The 19902-nt window shown below is 34.4% G+C and overlaps 1 protein-coding gene across 1 annotated transcript in view; it reads right to left on the bottom strand.

Annotated features, from left to right (window-relative positions):
* Positions 1-1479: 1479 nt before the first annotated feature.
* The window catches only part of LOC140441343 (ankyrin repeat and IBR domain-containing protein 1-like), a 180288-nt gene continuing 161865 nt past the window's right edge, over positions 1480-19902 (bottom strand). The window contains exon 19 of the mRNA XM_072531999.1: positions 1480-1902. Within this exon, the coding sequence (XP_072388100.1) occupies positions 1674-1902 (229 nt within the window). The 3' untranslated portion in view covers positions 1480-1673. The remainder of the gene's footprint in view (positions 1903-19902) is intronic.

The following is a 19902-nucleotide window of genomic DNA, read 5'->3' as shown; positions in this document are numbered from 1 at the left end:
TGGCGCCACTATCGCAAAGGAAATTTACTATAGTGTAGAACATTCTCGTAGATAGTTAATGTCAAAATTTAAGCCCAATCGACTTTGATATTTTGTTTTGATTGCGTTTGAAAGCAGGAGGGATCCGAGGATTTTAGAAAAATTAAAAAAAATTAAAATAAAGCAATATCTGCCGGTGGTTGGATTCTTGGTTTTGAAAGCAAAATCACGCAGTTAAATCAAAGAACGCTTTTATACTGCGTGCGGTGACTCTTTTCCTTCCTTCGTTTCCTTTTATTATTCTTCGAAGGCGATGGTCAAAAGTTGGTTTAATGAGTTAACAAAAACCTCAAAAGTGGCTAACGTAAAAAAATCTATGATGTTTTATTGACAAACCGCCAATTAAATCCTGGTGGATGGGTTATATCCTGTATGGAATTTTGGACATAAGAAAGCTATCGGCGCGATGGATGTCGGATTTGTTCCTTCCGGACAACAAGCCTAACCTTGAGATTGTTTCAAAGCAATGTTTGACGCTGTTTGACACTTATATCTACCAGAGACCAAATAATGGTCTAAGCAGTGGTCTTCAGCCGACAAACGTGCTCCTAGCGTACTTCACCGATGAAGGCGAAGGCTGTTGTTTTGACCGAAAAGTTAATGGCCACCGTTTTCTGGGATTCGCAACCTGTGATCTACATTGACTATCTATAAAGGGGCAAACTGATCACAAAGCTCGATTGTGCCGAATTATTAAGCCCATTAGACTATGAATTAAAGAAAACAAACTCAGCCTTATTTGGCGAAGAATGAGTGCTCTTCTCTACGGCAACGCACCGGCACACACCTCCCCCGTCGCCATGGTCAAATTGGTCGAATTGGGCTACGAACTTCTGCCCTAGCCACGGTATTCTCCAGGTACGACTTCGTTTTGTTTCCAAACTTAAAAAAGTCACTCAACGAATAAAAACTTGAGTCGAATGCGGAGGTCATTGCGGCCATAGAGGCCTATTTTGCATACCTCCAGAAAACATATTTTTCAATAGTTTAAAGAAGTTGGAGGATCGCTGAGTCAAATTTATCAAGGTAAAAGAAGACAATGTTCAGAAATAAATCACCACTTTTCTAAAATTTTCGTTCTTTACGTATAGTCTAATAAGTTTCCGCCTATTGATTTGAATACGATTAAAATATTGAAAACAAAAATATTCTGTGTTCATAGATTTCAAGCTTTAATTTATTTTATTCAAATAGTTTTCTATGTAAAAAAAATTAAACTTAAATACTTATATTAAAATACCTTTCTTTTAAAAACATTTTGTTTTCTGCATGTAATTTACCTTGTAATCAAATGGGAAAAATGTAAGGATAATTACCTATTTAATAACCTTGTTGTTTAGTTATTAAAAAAATTGTAATTTTAGTAGGTGTACTATAACATGAACCTCGCTGTACGAGTATTTTAAAACTAAATTTGCTGGAAGTGATTCTTCAGTGTTATTCTTTAATCGTTTTACGTATTTTCATTGAAATATTTAATTTTAATTCAGTACATACATTAATAATTATTAGAATAAGGTTTTGGTGTACAAAATGCTGAAGTAGTACATAACAAGATCAACATTTTGGTCACTGTATCACAAAATCACGTTTTTTCATTAAACAAATCACTTAACAAATAACAGTCTTTTCATTTAAAGAACAGAGCTTTGATCTTCTTTTTTCTCGTCTTTTTCTCCTTTCTCTCCTTTCTCCCCTTTCTCTCCTTTTTCTCTCTTCTTTGATTTCTTTCTTCTTTTTGAATCTCTTACTTGAGATCTTTCTAATAGGAAAAGAGCTTCATGAAAATCATCTGAACTTAAATTGGATTCCTGAACGTGAAGAACGGAACTAAGAGCTCCATCTGTGGATGATTTTGGAAACCTGAATAAAAAAATAATTTAAGAATAGCATTTTTCAAATTATATTTGTTTGCAGTGCAAAGCGCAGACGAAAAGATAAGATAAGATCATAAACGAGTCAATTTCATAGGGTTTTAGGTAAAATAAACTTATGTCGACCCATCCAAAAGAATCTTAATTAGGGTAGGTCATGAGTTCTATTAGCGTATTTATTTAAAGTTAAACTTTCATAAATTTCTGAACTTTTTGTACGTAAGTTAATTGTTGTCCACTTTCGGTTTAAAGATAATTAATATTTATTTAAGATCCTTAGGGAAGAGTGGGAGAATATGGTCCGCTTAAGCGCTATTAAAAATTTCAAGTAGTAATCTTTGTAATAAGATGACCAACATGGGATTTGTGCTTTTTTAATTTATCCATTATGAGTTTTTTTATTTGTTTTTGCTAAAAAACCAATATATTTTTTTATAACATACTTTTTTAAAAAGAGGAAAAAAATCAGGTAATTTCGACCGGTAAGATAATATCGACCATGATATAAGGCAAAATCGACCAAATACTCATATTTGGAAATATATTTAATTTTAATATTTGAACATTCTTTTATAGTGATCATGCGTTACAAATATAAACTGACGCTTTTTCAGCGCTAGTACACTCAGCATTGGCCCAAGTTGCACAAGAACGTCACCGCCACCAAATGTTATAATCATGTTCTAATAGGGATGTTCACAAAAAATTAAATAGTCATTTAAAACATGTAAAACGATTAAGACACACCCTAGGAATAATTGTCTAACATATAAAAAAATTAAACAAGCCTATCTATAAACAAACTTCATTAGAAATCTCGCAATAATTTAAATTTCAAGAACGCTCCTCTATTGGCCTGACGTCACTAGTCGTACACTTCAGCGCGCGCCATTCCCAGTGTTATTGTTTACCCTACTTGACATTATTTTAGTTCATTTAATTTTGTTTTGTTCTTGCTTTATCAGCATTAAAGTTGAGTTTTATAGCGAATTTGTGTAGTTTAAAGTGTGTAGACTGTTTCTAAGCACATATTTTGGGTGGTGCAAATAAATAAATAAAATGGAAGAAGGTTTTCAGAAAGCTGATTCACATAACCTACCTACTGTAGATGTTACAATGATGTCTGATTTTTTGGCATCTTGTAAAGAAATAAATCAACCACAGAGTAGTGGAATCAAAACAAGCCAGTGAGTATTACTTTTAAATAATAATTACCAATTCTAAATCGATCGTTATACCTTTAATTGGCTTTTATTGTCATTGAAATATAGTTAGTACTCAAGTCATTTTTATACTTTGAAGGTGAACATTTTTTATTAAAACAAATTTTAAGCAATCCAAATGTAACTTTTAATTATTCAACAAACATTGTGTTTAAAGTTTTATTGGTTCCAAATATAAAAAATCGTTATCAAACCTATGAATAGAGAATATACTTAATATGAAAAAGGTTATTATTGTAAAATGTAACTGCAAAAATAAGATCATTCTTTATCATAATAATTAATACTGCTTAGTGGTTTATAATAAATAAAATGTTTGTTTTTAGCTCTGCTAGAGAAAGTTATGGGGACTCAGCCATTGGATATATCCAAGTAAAGATGACAGAAAATAAGTGCATAGTGAAGGCAAGAATATGCCCCGAACATAAAATTAGAGACAAGCCTTATTTTGTAAATGCTCTTGTAACGATGAGTCCAAGCCATCACCGTTAAACCAGCGTGCGCGCGAACCAACCCATGAAGTAGGAGTGTATCGACAGTAGAAAGGGCAAAGCTCCGCTATATAAACGGCAACATTTCCTCACAGAGACAGAATCGACAGGTGTTGACTGAAGGTTCTCTTCTTCCCTACCCCGGCTTGTGGACGTGTTGAGTTCACAAGTTGTTTCCTTTCCTTTTACCGCCGCTATCCGAAGTGCGTGTTGAGCTCTTCACTACCCGTACTCTGAAACAGTCGTGTTGAGACTGTCGAGGAGTGTCCTATTAAACCGAATCGTCCGCTGTTATTAAATCGATACAACGTTACCGTAAAATTTCAGATACACACTCGCTTGTCGATAAGACTAGTTCCATATGACAAGGTCAAGCTTAATTTGAGTAAATAGGCCAGGTACTGAGAAGACTAAACCAAATTGTAAATATGTACATAAGATTTTTGTCAATTTAATTTAAGGAAGACAATAAAGATTTATTTTTATTTTGAACTCTGTCTCTGACTGTCTAAAAGCTACCCGGATAGTGACTCCCACGAGAGGACATCACAAATGGCGCCCTAGCAGAAAAATACGTTTTAAACAATAATACCGACCGAATTCCGAATTTTATTTTCATAAGACAGTACTACATTTCAAATTTTAATCAAAGACAGGGTGATTCACAGTTCAATAATGACAGACGCTCCGGAAACGTCGAAGGTTAGTTGGGTGTACCTATTAAAGAAAGACGAACTTATAGCCGAATTAACAGACAGAGAACAGCCGACGGAAGGGAATTTCAGCGAGCTAAGAGCGAGATTAGTTGCGATCATCAAGGCACCAACTCAAAAAGGCCAAAACCCAGAGGAAATAGAAGAAAACCAGATGGAAGACAGACAAAGAAAGATGGAAATAGTACGCAAATGGGGGTTACACTTTGACGGTTCAAGAGACCCAATAGAATTCATAGAACGGTTGAAAGAACTCCAGACAGCTTACGGCCTACAAGACACCCACGTTTTACAATCTCTACCAGAAACATTAAACGGGAAAGCATTACTATGGTACAGAAACAATAATAAATATTGGAACGAATTAAAAGACTTCGAACAAGATTTCCGCAATTTCTTCGTTTCCTCCGTTCTCACACAATCTCTGGAAGCTCAAATCCGGAACCGACTCCAACGAAACAACGAAGGTGTAAAAGACTACATCATTGATATTCAAACAATGATCAGAAGACATGGTGAATTCAATCACCAAGAAGAACTAAACAGGATATACATCAATATGAACCCGAAATACAAGTTGTATATAAAGAGGCAAGACGTATCGTCAACACAGGACATCATCAGACTAGCGGAAGAATATGATATGGTCCAAAAAGAAATATACAACAGAAACAATACACGGTGTGACTGGACACAGGCAAATAGTCGTAATAACAAAATACAGAATTTCGACAGACAGACTTGTTGTTGGAGATGCGGCCGCAGAGGCCACAATAGAAGAAACTGCAGAGCTATTGCTGTACTCTTCTGCAGCCATTGCGGAACCCGAGGAACAACTTCCAATAACTGCCAATGTAGAAGCCGACCGGAAAACTCCAACAGGACTGGACAAGAAGGAGGCAACCCAGTCAGCATTTAGAGTCCTCCCTAACAACCTCCAGCTACGCACACTATACAGATCAACGACCCCACACAACGATAACGTTTAGCAACGGTAAAAAGTTAAGAGCACTAATAGACACAGGAGCCCAAAATTCGTTTATAGGACAAAAAGGTAAAAAAATATTGGAACAATGTGGAACAAAAAGCGACAGAAAAGCTTTAAAGATCACGCTGGCAGATGGAAAAACCAGCAACATAGAAATCTGTTTTACAGCAAAATGTTCCATAGACAACGTTTGGAGAAATGCCAAGCTACATTTTTTACCAAACCTAGCTTCAGAAGTAGTACTGGGAATGCATGAAATAACAAGATGGGGCCTTGATTTATCAAACATCTTAAATAGAAATCGCGTAAGAAGGAGAGAACAATGCCCAACCAGTACAGAACACGGATCCAGATCGTATAATGCAGACAATAACCGAATACCGACCAATTCCAGGGTCAACGAAACACCAACCGCAAGATATCCGCTCCAACAGAGAAGCAAAATATATAACAAAACGACCTACCGACTACCGACCGATACCGCGGTCGAAGACCACACCGAAAATATACCGACTACCGACCGATACCGCGGTCGACAACCAGACCGAAGATATACCGAACTACCGACCGACACCGCGGCCGACGACCAGACCGAAGATATTCCGTCATACATACCGGAATTCACGAACAGTCCGATACGAGAACAGCTCGACATCAGTACTACACTAAACAATACCGAAAAAAAAACAATTACAGGAATTATTACTAACAGAATTGGAGAAATTTAAACAAATTAAAGGAACAACACATCTAACCGAACATACAATAAAACTCAAACATAATACACCGATCAAACAAAGATACAGGCCCCAAAACCCGGCAATGCAGAAGATCATAAACGATGAGATAGATAAGATGCTAGAAGAGAACGTGATAGAAAAATCTAATAGCCCGTACAGTTCCCCCATCGTTCTAGTAAAAAACAAGGATAACAACGGATACAGATTTTGCATCGATTTTAGGAAAATCAACGACATCTCAGAAAAAGATGCCTACCCATTACCGTACATCAATCATATCCTAGAAAAGTTAAAATCTGCAAAATATTTTACCACGTTAGATCTAAAAAATGGATATTGGCAAGTACCACTTTCCGAAGCAAGCAAACCCTTGACCGCTTTCATAGCACCAGGAAAAGGACTATTCCAGTTCAAAGTACTTCCATTCGGATTACACGCCGCCTCCGCTACTTTTCAACGATTACTAGATACAGTAATCGGCCCAGAAATGGAACCCCATGCATTCGCCTATTTAGACGACATAATAGTACTGGGGAAAACGTTCGAGGAACATATGGAAAACTTGAAAGAAGTACTTCACAGACTACAGCAGGCCAAACTACGAATTAATATAGACAAATGTAAATTCTGCAAAGAAGAGATAAATTATTTAGGCCATGTAGTAAACAAAACGGGAATAAATGTGGACGACAACAAGACAAAATAGACTATAGTCGAATATCCCGCGCCAAAAACCGTTAAACAACTACGCCGATTTTTGGGCATCATCTCATGGTATAGGAGATTTATAAAAGATTTTTCACGAACTGCAGCCCCTTTAACAAAGCTACTAAAGAAAAAACAACATTGGACTTGGGACAGAGACCAAGAGGAAGCATTTAACAAAATAAAATTACTACTGACACAAGCTCCAATACTGATCTGCCCGGACTTCCAGAAAAGATTTTTTTTACAATCTGACGCTTCGAACCACGGTTTAGGAGTAGCTTTAGTACAAACAAACGACGAAGGACAGGAACAAGTCATCGCTTACGCAAGTCGAACCCTAACACATGCTGAAAAAAATTACAGCGTTACAGAAAAAGAACTACTAGCGATCATCTTCGGTATAGAAAAGATGAAACCCTACATCGAAGGATACCCATTTTCAATTATCACAGATCATCAAAGTCTACGATACTTACAAACAATGGAAAACCCTACAGGTAGAATAGCTAGATGGGCAATGCTGCTGCAACAATTTGACTTCGATGTCATTTACAGAAAGGGCTCCCAGAACGTCCTGGCCGACGCGCTCTCTAGAGAACCAGTAGATCTGGTTTGCATAATAAACGTAGAAGATGTAGAACCCGACGAATGGTACAATAAAGCTTTAAATAAAATCCAGACAAATCCGCAACTATTTCCAGACTACTCTATCAAAGATGGACTTCTCTATCGACACTTCTGGGACAAATACGATTTAAAAGAGACAGAGGTATCCAACCCCTGGGAACTATGCATCCCAAACCACAAGAGACAACAACTCCTGGCAGAAAACCACGAGCAACCGACCGCAGGACATCTAGGAATAGCCAAAACAATAACCCGCCTAGCTAGAAAATACTACTGGCCAGGGATGTTTAAAGACGCCGCAAAGTTCGTCAGGAACTGCAAGAACTGTCAGCAATTTAAGCCGCAACAAAGCTTAACTCCAGGCCGCATGCAATCTACACAAATTCCGCCACATCCATGGCACACCGTTTCAACCGACATCATAGGACCCCTTTCAACATCCAGCAAAGGAAACAAATATATAATGACATTCCAGGACACATTTTCAAAATGGGTCGAAGCCATACCGATCAGAACAGCCACAGCAAAATCAGTCTGTCAGAACTTAAAAGATAAAATCATTATGAGATTCGGATCACCCAAAGAACTAATATCAGACAACGCAAGAACATACGATAACAGGGAAGTACGAAAGTTGCTAGACGAATTCCAGATTTCTAAAAGAAACATTCCGCCATATTCTCCCCAGAATAATCCAGTAGAAAGAACAAACAGAGTAATCAAAACAATGATAGCTCAGTTCTGCGATAATAACCATAAGAAATGGGACACGAGCCTTCCAGAACTACTATTCGCATATAATACAGCTAAACACGATTCAACGGGTTTCTCCCCAGCCTTCCTGAACTTTGGACACGAACTAGAAATTCCAAGTAAAGTCGTAAACACCCCAAACGACACACAACATACCGATCAAAACATAAAATGGCATAAACTACGAGAAACATTCGAACTAGTACGTACAAACCTGGCAAAAGCTTTTACAACTCAAAGCCATTACTACAACTTACGACGAAGAGAGTGGAAACCCACAATAAACGACAAAGTCATGAAAAGGGAATACCAACTCTCAAATGCCGCCAAAAATTTTAACGCCAAATTAGCACCGAAATTTTCAGGCCCATATACTATAACAAAAGTGTGTTCTAATGTAATATTCAAATTAAAACACGACGATAAAAACCGTACAATAACAGCTCATATCAAAGACCTAAAACCCGCATTTACCGATTTCCCTACTCCTTAATCAGTCCAAGCACTTACAGTCAACACCAAGTAGTGACAGTATATTTTAATACAGTTTACAGTTACCTTCAAATACAATGTCAGATACATTAGAAATATATAACAGTGACATAGAAATGGACGGCACAGTTACGCCGCCACCATACACCGTTCCAGAATTAATATCACCATTAGGGAACACACCAAAACCTAACACCCCGGGCAAAGGCTGCGAGCCCCTGATAAAGGCTATTTCCAAATTCAAGAACCTTTTCGATGAACCAACCATGGGCATCACAAAAATTCAGAAAGTCCAGTCAATTCCAGTGTCAATCCCGCTGCTCTCACTAGTTCCGCCGCAGCATAAAGGAAAAAAATACAGACTGAGACTCCCGAACCAGGTGCTGAGGATAAAAACCAATAATTGAAGCCTCACGAAGGAAGACGTTTTTTTTTAAGAGAGAGGAAGACGATTTTTTGTTTAAGAAGACGATATTTATATTTTTTTAGGGCGGACATTTTTTATTTCGATGTATTGTAAATTTTTTTTAGGGTAACCAAGTACCTGGCAAGGAATAAAAATAAAAAAAAATTTTGTTCCAAAATTTTTTTTTCCCAGGAAGAGGGGGTGTAACGATGAGTCCAAGCCATCACCGTTAAACCAGCGTGCGCGCGAACCAACCCATGAAGTAGGAGTGTATCGACAGTAGAAAGGGCAAAGCTCCGCTATATAAACGGCAACATTTCCTCACAGAGACAGAATCGACAGGTGTTGACTGAAGGTTCTCTTCTTCCCTACCCCGGCTTGTGGACGTGTTGAGTTCACAAGTTGTTTCCTTTCCTTTTACCGCCGCTATCCGAAGTGCGTGTTGAGCTCTTCACTACCCGTACTCTGAAACAGTTGTGTTGAGACTGTCGAGGAGTGTCCTATTAACCCGAATCACTTAAGGGACGTGTTGAGTTCCTTTCCTTTCTTTGTACCTATCGTCCGCTGTTATTAAATCGATACAACGTTACCGTAAAATTTCAGATACACACTCGCTTGTCGATAATACTAGTTCCATATGACAAGGTCAAGCTTAATTTGAGTAAATAGGCCAGGTACTGAGAAGACTAAACCAAATTGTAAATATGTACATAAGATTTTTGTCAATTTAATTTAAGGAAGACAATAAAGTTTTACTTTTATTTTGAACTCTGTCTCTGACTGTCTAAGTGTCCTGCATCAGTTGTGTAGCTTCTTCTGGAGTATTCAAACATGCCATTGCATTTTTAATGTGGCTCCACCGACGGTCTGAGGAGCCTGCCCCTACAGAAGTGGTATGTTACTGGAAGAAAGCCCCATTAGCACAAGTAGGAGCTCATGAAAAATATATTGAAGCTATTCATATAGGAAAAAAAATCAAGAAAAACTCCACAACCAGTCCTAACACTGCAGGATTTTTTGAAGATGTGCTAGAGGATATAAGAATAGGAAACTATTCATGCCCTTTAAATGCCCACCATAGAGATCTTTCTGAAGTAAGAAAATTATCTGTTCATCAATTATTGATTGAATTTATAAGCAGTGATTTAGATCAATCAGCTGATAGTTTTGTCAATTTTTGTAACAAGCATGTAAATCCAGATATTATACAAAAATTTCTGAGTTAAGCCACACACAAAGTGAAGATTCCCTCTGGTTTGAGCTGCGGTATGGAAGAATAACTGCATCAAAATTATATGAAATGGCTGTTTGTAAGAAATCAAGTGGCTCTCTAATTAATCAAATTATTGGAGTGGCTAAAAAATTTGATACATTTGCTACAAAGAGAGGGAAAAAACTAGAAAAGCCAGTTATTATGCAAGTTAGAAAAAAAATAAATGCAAATATAAAATCCTGTGGTTTGACAATTTTAAGAGAATATGGTGTTATTGGGGCATCTCCTGATGGAGTGACTGAAGATGCTGTTGTGGAGGTAAAGTGTCCTACCTCAGACAAATCACTCCAGAGATATATTAAAAATAAGGAGATAAATAAAAAATAATTTTTGAATAAAATCCTTTATAAAAAGGTATATAAAAAACCCAGTTGGGCTATGTTAAATTGGCAAAACGTTTTCGGAATAAGTATTCCATCATCAGTACCAAGTTAATACATGGATGTAGCCACTAAATATGGGGTTAAAAACCCTTTAAAAATTGCTAATTGAAATTTAGTTTACATTATGTCTGTTTTACAATTTAGATGGTAAAGTTACCGTTGGATTGGTAACATGGTGACATATGACTCTGCAATAAGTTGCAAGTCCTGAGACGGTATGTCTACGAGGACTTCAATAAAGCAACTCAATTGCTTTATTGAAGTCCTCGTAGACATACCGTCTCAGGACTTGCAACTTATTGCAGAGTCATATGTCACCATGTTACCAATCCAACGGTAACTTTACCATCTAAATTGTAAAACAGACATAATGTAAACTAAATTTCAATTAAATAAATATAAGGTTGAATGCTCGAATAAATGAACTTTGATCAGATAAAAGGCATATATCGAGCACAGTTTAATTAAATCTTGCCCAAGTACTTTCGATCCCTAGATCATCTTCAGGGGCATTTCGTCAATTGTGGCCTATCCGGCAAGAACAAGATGTCATAAACATAAAATTGTACATTACACTACACTACAAATAGACAAACAAACACTTTAAAATAATTTAAGGGAGGCTACATTGCTTGAAGAAGTCGGAGACAGAATGTTCTGTCTCCGACTTCTTCAAGCAATGTAGCCTCCCTTAAATTATTTTAAAGTGTTTGTTTGTCTATTTGTAGTGTAGTGTAATGTACAATTTTATGTTTATGACATCTTGTTCTTGCCGGATAGGCCACAATTGACGAAATGCCCCTGAAGATGATCTAGGGATCGAAAGTACTTGGGCAAGATTTAATTAAACTGTGCTCGATATATGCCTTTTATCTGATCAAAGTAAATTTCAATTAACAATTTTTAAAGGGTTTTTAACCCCATATTTAGTGGCTACATCCATGTATTAACTTGGTACTGATGATGGAATACTTATTCCGAAAACGTTTTGCCAATTTAACATAGCCCAACTGGGTTTTTTATATACCTTTTTATAAAGGATTTTATTCAAAAATTTTTTAATATATGGTATACAGCCAAACACAGGAACTTAGTTTCCTTGTGAAAATAAAAAATACTTGGCTCAAATAAATCTTCAGATGTTAGCTAGAAATATTGTGAAAGGGTATTTTTGTGTTGCACATCCGGATTTTGAGACCACAAATGAGTGTACTATAATGGAAGTGATTTATGATGCAGAATTTACATAAAGTTTAATTTAAAATGCACTTTCTTTTTGAAAAAATAATGTATTTCCGTTATTGTACAGTAGCTGTAAATAATTAAATCTTCTTCTTCTTTTTCTAATGGTGCTACAACCCATTGTGAGTCTTGGTCTCAGAAATATTCTCAGTTGATTGTCATCAGTGGTTGAGAGGGTCCACGTTTCACATCCATATGTGACCACTGGTGTAATTACTGTTTTGTAGATTCTAAGCTTAGACTCACGATTCAGTCACTTACTTTTTATTAAGTCTTTGTATGCATAAAAGCACTTATTACCGCTAAGAATCTGTGCTTTTATTTTTTGACTGATGTAAATAATTAAATATAATAGTTTTAAATAATTTTAGTTGTAAATGACCATAGTTAATAAGTTGTTATGGTATTATAATTATGTTAATTCAAGGTTATGGGTGTCATTAATTATGGGCTTTTGTAAGTTAATAATTGCACAGACTATAATTATTATGTCATCAAGTTTTTGCACTAAATCTATATTTACAGTTGCATGTGGACTAAGCATTTTGAAGTCTCTAATACGTTTTATCACACGTTCAATGTGAATCCGAACACTTGCGATTCTCTTGGTGAGTAGAACATCTTCTTTTGTCATCTTTTCTCTACTTGTGATACTTGAAGGCCTCACTAAACTACAGTTTTTTTATTTAAAAAAGTCTCAATTCTTTTGAATCCCCTATCAGCCATCATTTCACAACTTTCAGGGAGTTCATTTAGAAACTTTGAGTTTTCAAATATTATAGCGTCACTAGCACGTCCTCCATAACCTTTTGATACAAAGTTTATTAATCCATCTGGTGTTGCTGAAATAAGATATTATATGGTATTGCATTTTTTATAATCAGACCAAGTCAACACTTGCTGTTTAGCTGAGCTTGGTTTTTGAATTTGAATTTCCAAACAGTCTATAATTGATTGTACCTTGGAGAAACTTAGCCTAAGCTGAATTGGTAGATTTCTTTTTATAGAAATTGCTGATGGCCAAAAGATAAGTTTCTTCATAAACTGCGCTAAAACACATACTGTATTGTGAAATATATTGCTGGCATATGTTTTCGAAACACCAAACAAATCACCAATCTTTTCAAATGAATTATTAGTTTTGATTTTATATAATGTCAAATATATGAACTGTTTCTTCAACATGCACTTTTTTTCTAACACATCCAGGATGCCTTTATTTTCCTTGGAATGCCAGTATACATACGCAGTTTTTCTTCAATTATATTAATAAATAAGTTGCGAAAATTAAGTTGCATCTGCCTTTTGTCCTCTATAGCCTCACTACTTTCACTGCTGTCATTGGGAGGATGCCAAATATCCAAGTCCAATACATTTGTTATTGGTGTGTCATTATCTAAGGACCCTTAAGCTAGCGGGGACACATGAGCGGAATCCAATTTAACCTACGTAATATTTTTTCACCCATTTTTCACTAATTTATTACCACCCTAATAATTTTTCACCACCAAACCAACCTTAAGGGGAGCGATTCTGCTGGCTTAAGATTTAAGCTAGCAGAATTCAAAAAAGAAACTTTTTATTGATGGCAGATTTTTTCACCCATTTTTCACTAATTTATTACCACCCTAATAATTTTTCACCACCAAACCACCCTTAATGGGAGCGATTCTGCTGGCTTAAGGTTCAAGCTAGCAGAATAATAAAATAAAAAATCTTTTTGTTGATGGCATATTTTTTCACCAATTTTTCACTAATTTATTACCACCCTAATAATTGTTCACCACCAAACCAACCTTAAGGGGAGCGATTCTGCTGGCTTAAGGTTCAAGCTAGCAGAATTCAAAAAAAAAACTTTTTGTTGATGGCATATTTTTTCACCAATTTTTCACTAATTTATTACCACCCTAATAATTTTTCACCACCAAACCACCCTTAATGGGAGCGATTCTGCTGGCTTAAGGTTCAAGCTAGCAGAATTCATAAAAAAAACTTTTTGTTGATGGCATATTTTTTCACCAATTTTTCACTAATTTATTACCACCCTAATAATTTTTCACCACCAAACCCCCCTTAATGGGAGCGATTCTGCTGGCTTAAGGTTCAAGCTAGCAGAATTCAAAAAAAAAAACTTTTTGTTGATGGCATATTTTTTCACCAATTTTTCACTAATTTATTACCACCCTAATAATTTTTCACCACCAAACCCCCCTTAATGGGAGCGAGTCTGCTGGCTTAAGGTTCAAGCTAGCAGAATTAAAAAAACATATTTATAATATGCCACAGTGTTTTGCTAGGTTTTTACGAATTTATTACCAACTTAGTAATTTTTTATCCCTTTACTAACCCTTAGTGGAAGTCAATAGTTCTGCTACGTTTAAATTAAAGGTGAAAAAGTTTTGTTTTATAATTTTACTAAATACTATTTATAAATAAAATAAGAAACTCTCTGGTTGGTTTTTACCAATTGTTAACCAACTTCACCAATTCCACCATCTACACATTTACGCTGGTTGAATGCAAAGCAAGTCTTTTCGGAAATATGAGATACTACGGTATTATGCTAGATTTGTACTAATACATTACCATCCTAGTAATTTTTCACCCTTCAACTACCCTCTATGAGGAGTCAATAATTCTACTACGTTAAAATTTAAGGTGATAAAAAATCTATTTTTATAATTTTACTGTATTCTACTTGTAACTGAAAATATAAATTGCTTGCCTCAGTTAATGGGAAACAGTCAACAAGATACACATTGACGCTAGGTGAATAAAAAATCTTTTTGAAAACACAAGAGTGCTCTGCTAGAATTTTACTATATTTTTAATAGCCTAGTCATGTTTTTCTCAACTACCCTAATTGAAAAATATTTTCAAATGTTATTCTATACTAACTAATATTTATTTTTTCAATGTTTAAATATTAAAAATATGAAAACACTTTATCCCAAAAACTATAAATTTTACCTGTTTTAAAAAATTGACTCTCGATTCGAGTCGTATTACATGGCTAAGCGAAATCGAATCGTTAGTCCCTTTTATGAATATAAAATAACTGAAATCAAGTTGAGTTTTAGTAAATACAATGGAATTTTTATATTTCACAGAATAAATTACCAGGTAAGAAATATTCAAATTGAAATTATTTTATTACGTCTATTACATTATTTATCTGATTGTAAAGGAGGGTCGTCGGGACCGTGCGCACCTATTGTTAAAATATTTGTATTCATTAGGTAGATGAAAATTTGAAAAATAATTTAAGTATTTAATATTTTAATATTATTTAAATAAGAAGAGTATTAACGATTGGTCAAAACATAATTTTAAGATTAGGTGTATAACATAAAGAATTTATATTGGAAAACATTTTAGGATATAAATATTTTAAGTAGGTCTATTCAAATGAAACCGAAATTACCGGTTGGTCAGAACAGCTGATATAGATTATTTGCGTAGTAAAACAAATTTATATTAGCAGCATTTTAAAAATTTAAAGATATTTGTATTTTAATTCTTTGTCGATTTTTCATTCATTGTCAGTTGAATATAGGTAAAAAGTTTCTTTGCTTTTTTATAAATTAATTTACGAATTAATTCTAATCTTGATATCGTCTTTTATGTCTTTTGTTTAGTATATTGTTTAAAACTAAATCTAACTTTCCACGGTACCATCGATTCATCTAGCGATAATTCTTTTACTGGATAACGCAGAGCAGTCATTTTATTATTAAACAGTCTATAACTGTTCTTATTCTATAAAACCGATCTTCAGGAATAACATTGGTCCCATTGGATTATGGATGAAGATTAAGCACCTTAAAATTATAAGAAAAAGATCTCTTCCGATGTTCTGCAAAAAAGATTTTAAGTTGAATAGCAGATCTGTTTTCCAATAACCCTCCAATCTTGAAATCCGTATGTGTCAGGGTGGAAGATAATTTCCATAAATACTAGAAATTCACATAAGGAAAGTAGTTTACATCTTTAAATGCTAGAATTTACACAAACACCAACTTCACCAACTTTTTTATATGCTAAACATTGCAATATTGTTGTTTTGTACATTGATTATTTTTTAACAAAATTTTACAACATAAAAAAGGATCATTCCCGTGAGTTGGCTGTATATCATATAGTTAAAAAACTCGAACATTGAAGTAAAACATTGTTGTGATTGGTATATTTAATTAAATATTAAAAATCCTAAAGGATTAAGTTCAAAACGTTTTCGGACTTATCAGTCCATCTTCAGTGAAATTTGTAGTACTTTTAGTAAGTAATTAATAAGTAATAGGTAAGTAGTAATTTTTAATTAAATATACCAATTATTACAACAGAAGTATTTTTCACACACACACACTCGCACACACACACACACACACCGTGTAAATGTATTGAAGTATTTTTGAAAAAACAAATTTATTTAATTTTTGTTAAAGGGGTAGTAAGGGGTGAAAAATTACTAAAGTTGTAATAAATTCGTAAAAACCTAGCAGAACACTGTGGTATGTTATAAATATTTCTTTTAATTCTGCTAGCTTGAACTGTAAGCCAGCAGAATCGCTCCCCTTAAGGGTGGTTTGATGGTGAAAAAATATTAGGGTGGTAATAAATTAGTGAAAAATTGATGAAAAAATATGCCATCAACAAAAAGTTTTTTTTTTGAATTCTGCTAGCTTAAACATTAGGCCAGCAGAATCGCTCCCATTAAGGGTGGTTTGGTGGTGAAAAATTATTAGGGTGGTAATAAATTAGTGAAAAATTAGTGAAAAAATATGCCATCAACAAAAAGTTTTTTTTCTGAATTCTGCTAGCTTGAACCTTAAGCCAGCAGAATCGTTCCCATTAAGGGTGGTTTGGTGGTGAAAAAATATTAGGGTGGTAATAAATTAGTGAAAAATGGGTGAAAAAATATGCCATCAACAAAAAGTTTTTTTTTTGAATTCTGCTAGCTTAAACCTTAAGCCAGCAGAATCGCTCCCATTAAGGGTGGTTTGGTGGTGAAAAATTATTAGGGTGGTAATAAATTAGTGAAAAATTGGTGAAAAAATATGCCATCAACAAAAAGTTTTTTTTTTGAATTCTGCTAGCTTGAACCTTTAGCCAGCAGAATCGCTCCCCTTAAGGTTGGTTTGGTGGTGAAAAATTATTAGGGTGGTAATAAATTAGTGAAAAATTGGTGAAAAAATATTACGTAGGTTAAATTGGATTCCGCTCATGTGTCCCCGCTAGCTTAAGGGACCTCATTATCTACGCTGCTGTCATCATCAGAATACAACTTTTCATGTATACTTTTCTCAATAACAGATTTAATAGGAATCACAAGTTTTATGGGTGAAGTTGCAATATCTTTTACACTATTTTTTAACTGCCCTGACACTTGTGTTGACTTACAACGGTAATGCAGTGAATTGGCCTGACAACCAAAGTCAACTTTAACAGGTTGTGACAAAGTTTCTATATTTTCAGTATGATCCTTGGCCTGGTATGAATTACTTGGATATTGATTGTCTGGTATATCTTCAGGTAATACTGACTTAATTGTTGACAACTCAGATTCCACTAAAATGTCTTCTATTTTTCTTTTTCTGCCTCTGCTTTCACTACTTGGCCGGAAGGTAGTTTTTTTTTGTCTAGCTGACAAGTAAATATATGTGGAACTACTTCAGGTTTCATTCGAGCAGCAACTTTACTGAGTCTATATTCCATATAATTTTCCATGTCTTCTTCAAGCTAAAAAATAAATAAACGCTTGTCTCCAAAAAAAGTAAGTCAAAGTTGTTTGTATGCATGGCTACATTGGCTGGCTATTAGGTACTTTACCTTGCTTAGGTGTATTAAAAATATTTTCAAACTAGGTAACCATTTTATAATTTTAACTAAATGATTAATGATTTTAATATAATATAAATTCATAGCCATATCCATATGTGACCATTTCAGTGCATTTTACTTTTACTGTATGCATTATTACTTTGATCAGTATTGAGAATTTTTATAATTTATTTTTTTATAACCAAGCTAACCTAAATCTAAAACTTATAGAATTGGGTAAAAATTAGTAATTTAAAAACTAATTATTTAGAAACACGATCCATAACTTACATTAAAGTGATCTTCACAACAGAAAAACTTAGTTTTTATTGACACTTCCTTGATGTCACTTCTAGCTGCAACAAACCATTTCTTTTTACGGTTTAAATTGTTTGGAACTGTAATAAAAATCTTCTCAGAATTGTTTCTAGATGTATTTAGACACCCCGGAACAAAACACCACTTATTTGGCTTCATTATCACTGTATAAATACGGTTACACTTCGTAAATACGTATACACAAGTTGTACATACGACTGCTGACGTCACACACTGTAGCCTCGCTGCGAGAAGCCGTTTTTCTAGCCTCCATCAAAATTAAAATTAAAAATTGATTTATCTTAAAACATATATATTTTTAAACAATTTCATGTTTACTATATGTTTATATACTTTATAATCTATTGAATTTAACTATATTTAAAAATTAGTGAACATCCCTATTGTTCACAAATGTTCGATTACCTTATTTTCGCTTTTCAACTGGAGTTCTTTCCATTTATTTGCAAACTTTTCTTGTAACCTTTTGTAATATTTTAGTATTTTTTCAATTTTTTGCTATTTAATTTCGAGTTCAGTTTAATGGAGTAGATGGTAATATTTACAAAGGTAGTCTTTGTGGTGCCAAAATTTTTGACATTAGTAGAAATAAGCTAAAAGATTTATTGGCAATTTTGATAAAGTTTGCAGCAAATAAAGATAAACATCTATCCACGAAATATATATTTGACAGTAATATATTAGCAAAATTTTCATAAACAGAATATAAATCGAAAATTGAATTTAGGATTTAGTCTAAATCTGTACTTTCTAACGTTGCAAAGTAAGCAGACGACAAATGCAATCTCATGGGGATTTATAATTGTATCCACGTCATGCCAATTTGTCTAGGCATATCAGCGAATGGTGGTATGTTGTAACGAAATCAAACCTAAACCGTCTATTTTATCTCATAAACAGTTTTAGGTTCGATAAAAAGAAAACACGGAAAGAAACATAGCAAGATGATCATTTTGCGTATACACGCAAAATATGGGATATTTTTATTGCCACCTGCCTTATCATCTGACCATTGATGAAGTTACTAGTATTTCGAGGACGATGCCCCTTTAAAATGTATTTAATTGATAAACCTAATTCGTATGGTGGTAAAATCTTAATGATCTGTGACAGCTCTTCGCAATATAGAATCATTGTCTCTCTTTCTTATTTAGTCAAGAAATCCAATACAAATGGTTTACCATTGGGTACATATTTTGGTAAAGCATTTACAAAATCAATCCATGGTAGTAATAGAAATATTACCATGAACAACTGGTTTACATTAGTTAGCTTAGCAAAGAAGGTATTCAAAGATCAGTACAAACTAACAATTATTGCAACTTTTCGCAAAAAAAAGAAACATTCTACAGTTGTTAAACGGAAATAACCGAGACCCCAGTACTTATACTTTAAAAGAAAAATTTATAACATGTATGAATAATAGATGATCTCCACGTTAAAAACCATTATGCCTATGTATGTTGCAGAAAGTTGACACATGAATCATGTGCTGCAGTGAGACAGTAAGGTAATGTCTTCTAAAAAACCGCTTTAAAATAAAAACGATCTATAAACGCCAAGTGATTATGGAATCTGCTTTTCTACAAATATGGACGACATTCATAAAAACAATAAAAGAGAAATTGTTTATCTGGATGGTACGTAGTTTGACACTCATGCCATTCCAAAATGTGGTTGGGCAGATTCTTCTTGTCGCTGTAGAACAAAAGCTTCATCAAATAAAGGAAAACGTATTACAATAATCAATGCAGGAAAAAAAACCTAATGCTTTAGCCCTGTCATACACAA

Source organism: Diabrotica undecimpunctata, chromosome 5 (assembly GCF_040954645.1).
Source record: "Diabrotica undecimpunctata isolate CICGRU chromosome 5, icDiaUnde3, whole genome shotgun sequence".
Lineage (NCBI taxonomy): Eukaryota > Metazoa > Arthropoda > Insecta > Coleoptera > Chrysomelidae > Diabrotica > Diabrotica undecimpunctata.
The sequence above is the reverse complement of the archived record's forward strand: the minus strand, read 5'-3'. Positions and strand labels throughout refer to the sequence as shown.